At 37.9% G+C, this 11,595-nt stretch overlaps 1 protein-coding gene across 3 annotated transcripts in view; it reads right to left on the bottom strand.

Annotated features, from left to right (window-relative positions):
• Positions 1-3,365: 3,365 nt before the first annotated feature.
• Positions 3,366-11,595, bottom strand: part of KCNQ3 (potassium voltage-gated channel subfamily Q member 3) — a 197,958-nt gene continuing 189,728 nt past the window's right edge. For all 3 annotated transcript variants that reach the window (XM_083826419.1, XM_083826420.1, XM_083826421.1), the window contains 2 exons: positions 10,526-10,610; positions 3,366-9,550 (listed from right to left, as the gene is read on the bottom strand). In XM_083826419.1, the coding sequence (XP_083682545.1) occupies positions 8,813-9,550; positions 10,526-10,610 (823 nt within the window). In that variant the 3' untranslated portion in view covers positions 3,366-8,812. The remainder of the gene's footprint in view (positions 9,551-10,525; positions 10,611-11,595) is intronic.

The following is an 11,595-nucleotide window of genomic DNA, read 5'->3' as shown; positions in this document are numbered from 1 at the left end:
TTTTTCCATCTGTACTCTGATTCACTTGGTTAAACAGGCCAAGATTTAGCCACCCAGTATTTTGTCAGCTGAAGACTGCTATTGGTTGTCCCACAGAAGAAGAATTAAATGCATAAGAACTGAGTAGCTGGCAGTATCTGAGTAGCTGAGTAGTAGCTCCATTTCTCAGTGAAGTTATTGGCATATTGTGACAAGAAAAAAATATAGCAGAGTCAGCTGCCTCAGTGGGTAGAGCAAAACATATTTATTGAGTTATACTCATTGGACACTCATTAAAAGAACGAAGCTATTGCAAGCATCTTTCTGCAGAGCTCTGCCACCAAATGTTCATTCATAGCATAAATGTTTCTCCAGAAAAAGCAGAGAGCACAACGGCTGTTGCATTGACTGCATAGTTCTGTTTCCCAGTCTATAACGCAACATGGAAACTACAGGGAATGTACTGAATCTCAAAACAATGTTCATCTCTGGTGGATTTCTGATGGTTTTGTTTTTGTCTCTGCATGGTATAGAGATTCCACGAGATTTTTACAGACCCATGCAATGCCTTGCATTGCTCCTTTGGGTCTTCTAAAAACAACATTCAGAGATCGAACACCACATTTGTAGGTCTTCAAACTCATAGGGCTTTGATTATATAAATAGAAGTTTCAGCAGTTCAGAACTTAGAAAATATTTAATGATTTATCCAGTGTTGTTATTTCTGATATAATATGTGTCAGACACACAGCTGTTCCCTGCAAACTTACCAAAACATTCACAGCATGTCTTACATCATATTCTCTTTTCACAAGCCCTGGTCTGTGTTCTGCTGACCATCTGTGTCTGACACAAAGAAGAGGACAGGAACTGCAGTGCCATCCTGAGCCCACTGGGCTAACAGCCATCAGGGCCATATGCCTGAAAAACCTTCTTGGAGTACAACTTCTTTAATGGCAGTCTAGCTCTCCTGCTGGTCTGTGCCATGGGACTTGGCTGTCTTGACTCCTTCTCTTCTTTGTGGTCCAACAGGATGCTCAACGTTAAAGAGCCATTTTTCATTTTATTATTATTATGTTTTTTTTTCTGAGCTAGTTTTCAAGACTGTGGAAAGAGTGCTGAAAAGTCCCTGATAAGTACCCTGAGAAGAAAGGGAAGGATGCACTTGGAGAAGTGAATAAGCCACCAGCCCTGACAGCATTGCTTGGGCTATACTGAGGGCATCAATACTCACCCATTATAAAACATTCAGAAGTCTTGGCCTCACTCTGCTCAGGCAGAGGACAATTATATATGGTCTCAGCACTCCCATATAAACATAAGAAGAGTCTGAAGAGGTGGAAATCTCCCTGGCTACAACCTGGGCTCTTATCTGAATATAGTCATCATATTTTGTTCCCATTTTAGAATTCATTTCTTAGAAGATTTCTTTGAGCAACCTGGTCTAGTGGGAGGTGTCCCTGCCCATGGCAGAGGGTTGGAATTAGATGACTTTTAAGGTCCCTTCCAACCCAAACCACTCTATGACTATGACTCTTAGTGCCTTAAAAAAAACCAGCGCCTTAAAAAAAAAAAAACAGCGCCTTAGTGAAATGCAGTGATTTGGCATGCCTGCGTATTTGGGTGACTGCCAAAGGGAAAATTTAATGCAATATATTTCAGTTCAGGTGAACAAAAGCTGAGTGGTTCACCTATTGTGTCTGTGAAGTACTCATTTAAATGTCATTGCTGTGGCTGTGTGTTTTGCTTTGCAAAAGAATTCTGCTGCATAGGTAGCTGTTCAGTTAGCTGTTCATTGCTAAGTAATGTTAATGCATGGTAATACTGCGTATAAAATGGTGTGAATACATTTGAAATAGCTTTGTATTTGCCTGGAGAGAAATGCAGAGAATAAAGAAAATGCTTGAGTCATAGTTATTCTTTGAGGAAAACTGAAGCCAAGATATTCACAATTCCATGCTCTGGTTGATTATTATTATTATTATTATTTTAAATATTGTCAATCTTTGGAAAATCTGATAAAATTTGTCTGTAAGAATCTGGCGCTGATCCTATTTAAATTTAACCCTTTTAAAGACAGAGAAACAAAATAAAACATAAATCAGAAACAATTGGATGTTGTGTTACTTTAAGATTTTTTGAATTACTCCAAATTTACAGAGGTGTAGAACTTAGATCACAAACTGGACTAATTGCTGAATACATTTTTACCTACCACAAAAATTAAAGAAAAATTTTTAGTTAAATTTCAATTTTTAGGCAGAGGTTGGTGAAAATCATGATGCTGATGACACAGGGAATGCCTTAAAATTATCCCATTGGGTTCAGCCATATTTTGGGAAAAAGTTTATGTGCCATGTGCTCTCCTTCTGTCTTGTTCAGGACAGTTACCTTTCAGCCTTCTCTCTGAACTGACCCTTTGCACATCTCAGTCTTTCCACTTTAGGTTGTATATTAGGAGAAATTTCTTTACTGAAAGGGTTGTGCAGCATTGGAACAGGCTGCCAGGGGAAGTGGTTAAGTCACCATCCCTGAAGGTCTTCAAGAAATGTGCAGATGTAGACCTAAATAGCATGGTATAGCAGTGGACTTGTCAGTAGTAGGTTGAAGGTTGGACTAGGTGATCTTAGAGGTCTTTTCCAACCTGAATGATTCTGTGATTATATGATTCTATGAAAAGATATGATTCATCTCACCTAACTTAGCTATCTGAAATATATTTGTGTCTAAGTGGGCCATATTGAATTCTGTGGTTAAGAAAGATGCCAGTTAAAGACAGGCACTGCCTGAGAGAGGCACCACCTGAATCTGGTCCATTTGCAATATGACAGACTGAACCGTCCTCTGAAAAGCACTGTTTTCCATCTATTCATTGCAAAAGGGGTCTAACAAGAATAAAAACTTGTATCTTATTTGTGCATTGAACATGACTGTTGTCACCGAGAAAAGTCAGACCTGCTGCACCTGATATTTCTGATACTGATGTGTATGAGATTGCAGTTCCTTTTCCTTCCAATCGTAGTGTTTTCAGGAAATATTTCCAGCTCAATGTATTTTCCACTAGTTTTCATTTTCCCACACATTTATGACCAAATACTTATAATTTGCATGGCTACTAAATGAAAAGAAATCATAAATAATTCAATCTACTATGCATTGTATTATAACGGGACTAAGTGTGGAAGAAGGGTAAAGCTTACTCCTAGTAAGATTTACTTATAGATTTATATAAACTTTATATAGACTTTATACTTTACTCATCGATAGCTTACTCAGTCCTGCATGGATGATCTTTGCCAGTGTCTGCTGGAAGGACATTTGACATCATGTTCCCTGAACGTATGTGAATATATCATGCTTTAAATGAAAAGAAATTCCTCCACATCATAATTGAAATTTCTATTTATTAATAAGTGGTGCAGTTTTTAAAGACAGAACATAAAAAATCAGTTAAGAAGTATTGTTTGCATAATATATTGAAATAAACATATTAAAGTTGTTCAAATATTGGACAGTGCCAGAATATAAATTACACATACAGTTTAAAAATTACAATAAATAATATTATAAAGAGCACTAAAGGCCACTTGTAAAAAAGTTGTGTTCCCTTGTCAGCCAGAATCTGAAAAGCATCTTTGTAGCATGGAGAAAATTTCAGTGAGCAAGGCACAAATACTAGTAATAATAAGATGCCATAACTAGAAAACAAGATGCAGTTGGGCATGTAACCTTCAGTTTCAGCATATTCTGGAGGATGGAGATAGGATCCTGCTTTTTGCTTCAGTTTACTTCAGAGGGAAGCTGCCAAAAGCTGAACAGGGAAGGATCAAACCTTACAGCCTAAATAATCAGAAGTAATAGTGAGATCCAGTGTCTTCATTATCATGGTGCCCAGCTAAAGACACTTGAAAATGGCCCCTTCTTCCTCTGCACTTCTGGAAATGGTCTTTGAAAGGCAACACCTGTGTTCAGCTGGCCTTCTGAAAAAGTGATACCACTTCAAATTCATGAGGTTGTAGAAAATTTTGGTTTGCTCTTGGCACCTAAAGCTTAGTGGAGGGGTACAAGGATGTAAGATCTGTTTCTTTCTCACATGCTTTGCACTAAGTGGGACAAATCCAGTTCCTGCAAAAACTGGGCTCCCAGCAGGGATGAATTTGCTTCCTAATCTACATTTTCTGATTGCTTTAGGCTCTGATCCTGCAAATTGATCGGACCACGGTGCTCACCTGAAGGCCACGAGTCAGCCGTCCTGCTACACAAGGGTTCAGACAGGAATTAGTTTGCGGCATTTCTGGGCCACAATTTGAAACAGAAAAAATATATGACTATTTCCACTCTGAACCGTAACAATGCAGCAAAGTTAGAGATAAGAATCAAATAAATATACCCAAAGTCAGCTCAGGGACAGATACTATCAATGTCTCCATGTGCGTAGTTCCCATTTATTTTAACAGGAGCCAAACCAATTAATTTAGCACAGGGAAAAGCCAAGGTAAGGACAACAGCCATTACCTGACTAGATTTTTTCTTAAAGGAGCAATTTGCTAAATGGAGCATAAACCACATTTTCTACAACTGTGTACTTAGCCTAGACATTCGCTTCTGCATTAATGAAATATTCTTGGTTTGATTTTAAATTGAGGAAGCCTGACTGATGATAATGTTGCAAAGAGAGGTACACAATGTAAACACATATTCACTTTTCCAAAAACTTACAGATAAGCTTCATTTATAGTGACAGAAAAATCAGTGTATAAGTATCTGCAAAGCATTGAAATTCATAAATAAAGGCAGATTAGGACCTAATTCTGACCTAGCGCATTTATTTGAGGTTTCTTACTGACTTAAAGGAGAGCAGAGAAAACCCCACACTTGCTAATTATAAAAAACATTTCAAGGCCTGAAATGGATTCTTGGTCACTCATAGGAGTTAAGAGTCAGCAAAGAGCAGATTCCAACAATTAATTGTTTTCTTATGCTAACTATACATAAACAAAGATGCTGGAAAGATTTAACTTCAAGAAGACTAATAGCTGTTAAACTGAAATGCCACACGCTGATGGAAGATGGGTATGAAGAGTAATAATGGACCTAGATGACTCTCCCACCTGAAATTGTTAATCATTTTTTCTTTATTTGTGGAAAAGCTACTCTGAGAAATGGTCTTAACCTTTTAAATATTTCCAGGGTTAACAGCCACAGATACTTTATTTTGTTTGTTTTGCCCAGTATCTCTGGCAGACACACAAACTGCAGCTCCTCGGTTGACGCACTTCTTGGACTCAACCTCAAGTGGAGTTTTATTAAGTTTTGGTGCACATCTCAGATCTGGGAAGATTTCCAGGTCTCACCTTACTGGTGATATCTAGACACATTTACATTGCTAACACAAAGAACAGAATGAATGCACTCTGTGTTTTTCTTTTTTTTTTTTTTTTAATCCAGATTATCTAGGATGACAGTGCTGCTGAGCACATCACCCTTCTGAAGTGACCAGTGACTGGTTTCAATGGAAATAAGTGTGTTGGGTAAAATAAATAATAAAATAAGCTAGTAAGACCATACTTGACCCTCCCCTAGTGCATTTTCCAGAGGACCCAAAGATGCCCACTGTACACAGCCTTAGTGAACTTGCCACGAGCACATTTAGGATGAAGCAGGCCCTAACTGGTCACTTAGCATGTCTTTAAATATTTCATGATGTAACTACAGACACCTGGCCCTGTGTTTTTAACCTACTTATGGTAAATTGGTGCTTACAGCCCATTGCAAATGCAAACTTGGAGGCAGTTCAGCTGCTACAGTGCACAGATTTTAGGGTAGCCCAAATCCTGATTTCCCTAGGGCTGCATTTTTGTGTGCAGATAAGACTGATCCAAATCCCTGACTCTACTTGGATTTTCTCTTAAAATGAACGTACCTTTGTAATGAGTTGATTTGCAGGTTTTCAGCCAGGATTAATACTGAGAAAATATTCCTTTTATATGACCTGGCATAGGAGAGATTAGAAACCTGAACTGGAGGGGGAATTGAGCAGAGAACTGCATGGCATAGCTACTGTCAAAGGCCTTCACAAACAAATTTCTCAAATTGCACTTGGCTTTGGGCTGTTTTGATTTTTGAATTCTCATCTCTAGAAAGAATCTTAAGAAGGGCCAAACTCCACCGAAATCAGTAGGAATGTCAGGCACTTGGCATACTAGAAATATGAAAAAAGCTTGTCTTCCATATACTTAAACACAACTTCAGAAGAAGTCTAGCAATGTTAATATAAGTTTTCATTATTTTTCATTCATCACATGAGGGTTAAGTCTTATGAGTCACCATTGATATACATTATTACATTAAAAAGATTACAGCAAGTAAAGTATAGGTATTTCCAAGAATCATTGGTGGCCAAAAGTTTTTTCTCAGCATGTTAAATTACAGTGAATTACACTTTCATCAGCTAGTTTTATTCTCTTTGAGTTTAGCCATGAAACTGCAGCAAACATAGACTATTTGTCAATTAACTAATTACTAAAATTGTATCTTGTATTATCATAGTTACTGACCTCAGAATAGCCCCATGGCCCCCATGGACTCAGCTCAGTCTTCAAAGGCTCTAATTGGTGTGCTTTGTTTACTCAAGTAACTACAGCAATTTCTTCTCCCTAAAGATCTGGCCCAGAAGGGTGTATCATGATTTTAGCTAAAAAGCAGATCCAGTCTTAAGAGTACAAAGATCCTAATCCTTTAGATGTCTCTTAAATAGAGAATAAATAATGAAGATGAAGGCAATGCCTACATCTGGAAAAGAATAGAAGATGCCTGGATGGAATACCTGTCATGAGATGTCAAAAGTATGAAAGAATCAACAAACACAAAGTTTACTATAGTGGGAAAAACCCAGCAAAGTGTCTTTCACTGAAGCACACTCTATCCAGGCCTGTGCGTTACCCAGTTACAGATACACATGAGAATCCCAGTCGGGTGTGTCTCTTTCTTGTGCTCTAACTGCATGTACCAATGATGCTCAGTTGTATAGCTGCAGTATAACAAACAGTCACTACAGAAAAATCACTTTCTAATGTCTTTTTTGGTCAAATCCTTATGTCTTTGTTGATCGGTGCTCTAGCCATGGTAGTACTCATTAGACATTTGGAGTGGCAGGGATGATTCTTAACAGGAAGTGGACAGGAGCCATGGTCGAGAGGCTGCACCGTGGATCAAAGGGGTGGAGGTGAGAGCCTCATCCACTGACCATGGGTGTCTGTGACATGCCTACTTATAAGGAAATCACCTCAGCTCCCTTTGAAGTCAGTTGGCAATTGTAGATAATGGAGTTAACGGTCTGATTAATCCTATCCTACAGATGATGCATGCTTCGGTTCTTGTACCCTGCGCTCACTGACTGTATTGATTATTTTTCCACAGCTGTAAAGTGCATAGAAATAAAATTTGACATCAGATGGACACTATTTCATGGACTCCTGAACTGAGATCAGATGAATCCTGCATAGGATATTTGGACAGATTGTTTACACTAGCTGTGCAGATACTACATTCCCATTGTGGTGGTGAGATCTCAGATTCATTTTTGCCCAGTGCCCAGTGGGCTGGATGGTTTCCTTGCTCTCCCTCAACACATTTTCCAGTTCTCATGCAAAACGTTTGGCTGAGGCCTAATGAGTATACTTATACCTCTGTTGCTCAGGGACAGGACACAAGAATGGTATTTATTTATTTGTACACTGATGTTAAATATGATACACATACATGGATTTGGAGCAGTCCATTTTGAAGAGAAACTGTAAGCCAAACCCTGGCATCTTCCTGCACTGTGGAACCCCCAGGGAACAAAACAGCGAGACTCTGCACATCCGAGGAGCTCGAAACACTTGACAAATATTAGCGAATTGAGTCTCACAACTTGTATATATGTAAGTATAACTCTGAATTAACAGACGGGAAACCGAAGTACAGTTGCATTATGCAGCTTACTTAATATCATGTAAGTCAATAAAAGAGTGGAGAGTAGAAACCTGGAATTTGAAACCTACATTGAATACTTTTTTTTTTTTTTTTTTTTTGAACAGAAGGTAACCTTGTCCCCATAAGAAACCGATGGGCTTGGCAAAAGTTTTTTCTACAAAACAGTATTGTAGTCGCACTTCCAGCAATTTTATAACCACTAGTGGAGATTTTCAAAGTAGCTTGAGGAATTTATACAGTAAATAAATATCAATGACTAATCTACCCCTAGTTTCATTTGGCATTGTATTTCATGGGTAGTTGTATAATAGATCACATGAGAAACACTTAGTTTACAAAACTGTTTCAGTAATGTTATTTCCTTTGACTCAGCTTTTTCCCTTTGAAGATTAGATCCTTTTGCCTAGGTTGGATAGAATTGATTTACTTATATTGGAAAATGGATTCAGACTTCTAATTTCCACAAAAGGATATTGCTCCTGGAACTGTTTTGACTTTGCTGCTCAGTTTACAAAGCGTAGCAAGGACCGTCATATCTTGGCTGTTATCAATCCACCTTGTATTGAAGAGTATCAAATAGATATGTATCATAGAAGAAATCAGCTGTACCATTTATATAGGGTAAAGTCATGCAAACCGTGCTCAAAACTAAGCTCCTTAGTTTTGGTAGCATGAAAAAAACTGCATTAGTAAATTGTATGAAATGGTGCAGAATGACTACCACTAATTACACATGCATCTTATGCAGCCATTGGTGTTTTGAACTAGTAAGCTTTGGGTGTAGAGTAAGTGAGATATACAAAGTATGCTTACATTACACGGAGAAGTCAACCAGTGACTAACCCCCCCCACACTTTTAAACTGGCTTATTTGAAGGGGTCCATATTGAATCTGAAATCCCATCCCCTGTTGAAGACAAAGGCATGGAGCCACTTGGTGTAAAAGGATCGGTGTCTGTGTCTGTTTCTCCCTCTGCTAGGTAACGTTTCTCTCTCATCCATGCAGATCCCCCATTGGGGCCAAAAGGAAAGTCGTCTCTGTCTTGGGAGATACTGAAGCCACTTGGGGAGCGCTCAAGTTCCTCATGGTTGACAGAGAGAAGGGACAATGGCGTATCGCTGTCTCTTGTTAAGCTCCTTCTCTGCCTTGGAGACACTTTGTCTGAGTAAGGGCTTTGCAGGTCTCCTTGGGAGTGGTAGCTAACCTGCGAGTCCACCAACGTAAATATAGGCAAAACTGTTGGCCTTTCTGCATATGAAGTTGAGGAAGGTGTGGCTTGCAGTTTGCCAGAGTTTTGCCCACCCGTTGATAAAGGTTGTGAATGAGTCATATGACCATGTGCTGAGAAACCATAAGGACTGACTTTGTTGACTGGAACCTGCTGAAAGCTGTATGGAGTTTCATGAGCACACGGCTCAGTGTATTTGTATATTATTGTTTTTAATTCAGAATACTTGTTTTCTTCTCTCTTCTCCTTTGCAGGAGAAGCAGTTTCTTTCAATGGACTTATCTCAGCGACTTGTATTTGCAGCTGTTCCATATGATGCATATGCATATCAACAAGAAAATCCAGTTTCTTCCCCATGTCATTAACCTGAAAAATACCAGTTTTATCATATTGTCTCAAGTTGGTTATTTAATAAAATAATCAATGCTTCCACAGGTGTACTGCCCCCACAATGATGTGTTGCCATCTTTATTGGTCATGGACACAATTACAAGATAATCATGAGACAATTGCAAGATAATCATGACTTTTTCTTGGAAACTGGACTGCAGTGGATGACAGTTTATATGCTAATTGCCTCAGATTAATTGCCTATGAATAGTACCCGCATTTTTTCAGTGTTGCTGGATATTTGTCAATCCACTATCCAATGGCAGTCTACAACATGATGATCAAAGTCGTGATAGCATACTGTAAATAGCTATTACCAAAATGCAACAGATGGAATTACATTTGCACACAGACCTCCTCTCTAACTGTTAATAGTTCTACAACATAAGGGTTAAATATCAGCACTAATTTTCCTTTCTCTTTTGATAGTATATTGCACCTGAACATTTACATTCCATGACAAGATCTGTTGTGAATTATTGCAACTTGCCTCCATCTTAGTTACATATTTAAAAATGAGAGTGTTGTGTTTTTCTAAGCATAGGGTTAAAATGCATAAAGAAGACACAAAATATCCTGTGGAGGCAATACTTTTGAGTGCCAGACCCTGCAAGAGAACATTGTACTCACAGCAAAACACCAGCCATGATAAGTATGGCGTTTAAGCATGGAGTGAAAAAGTCCCACTTAAACATGTTGGTATGGGTCTTGCTGCCATACATAATTATATCCATTCAACAGGTCTCAAAATTTACTCTTCCCAGGTAATTACATTATTTCATGGAAAAGTAATCTGATAGTTTTGTGATCATTAGTACAAGATCTGTGTGATGCTTGATCACCAGCAGTACAAATCTGCTGGGGTCAGACAAAGAATGACATATAATTGATATCAGTTTATTGTTTCTGTACAAGCACCTCAGTTTCCTTTGTTGTCATGAAATTACATACCTGTCGTTCAACTTTAACAAATTTGCCCATCATACTTTGGTCTTCAGTATCTGCTGTAGATGCTTTGGCTACATATGGATCATTTCTATAAAGAATTAATATATCTATTAGTGTTCCATTTTTCTTTGCATCACAGTGAGTAGTTTATATCAGAAAACAGAAATGCCATCTTTGTGGTATATTAACATTAGCTCTTTGGAATTCCATTTAAGAAAGGATTGGATCTGGTTATTTACAATACAAATGGAATAAAAAGATTACTCTGTGCAATTTCACTGCATTTCTAAAGAATAGATTACTGATTTTGTGTTTAAAATTATTTTGTGTTCAAAATCAAGACTGAGATTAAGGCAACATAAAAGCAAACAAAAAAGCTCAAAATGGCAGTCAGTGAAATTGATCTCAGAGTTGGTGGAAAAATTTCAGATTTGTGAAAAATGTTGCAGTCTATTCTGATAGTAGGTCTACAGATGGACGTATGTTTTGAAATCTAATTCTTTCTAATTAGTTTGTGTGAAGACTTTGAATATGAGTTTCATGGTCGAGTGTTTTTTTTCTCCATTTCATTAAACCAAATAGAAAGTGGCAGAGACTGGAAAAGCTGAAAAGAGAGTCTCGCCTGGATATTTAAAGTAGATTACTGATTACATTTTCTTCTACGTAATTTCCTACTGCTCATCTGTCAGATGGAGTAAGCTCAAGAGGTAGGAAGATAATCTCTGCTTAACTAAAGAACCTTGATTTATAACATCATGGGATCTGAGATTGTCATTGTCAAGCTAAATCTTTATCTAAACAGTTCCAAATCAACTTCAAAGGAATTTATGTCTTTCTACAAACTATGTCAAAGTCTAGAAAACTAATTTCTAGGCACCTGTTCTTAAGATGACTTAGAAAAAAATATGTCCTAAAACTTTTGTTTTAACAGGTCCAGTTCTTGTCCTCTCTTTCTGACAAAATTCAAAAATCACAGCTGTGGATATATCTTAAAGCAGAAATTATAACTAAAACATGTCAGATTTTGCAGGTTGGGTTATCACTGATATGGCTCATGCAAATTTTGCAATCTG

Source organism: Anser anser (assembly GCF_964211835.1).
Source record: "Anser anser genome assembly, chromosome: 2".
NCBI lineage: Eukaryota > Metazoa > Chordata > Aves > Anseriformes > Anatidae > Anser > Anser anser.
Note: the sequence above shows the minus strand (reverse complement) of the source record. Positions and strands in the feature narration are given on the sequence as shown.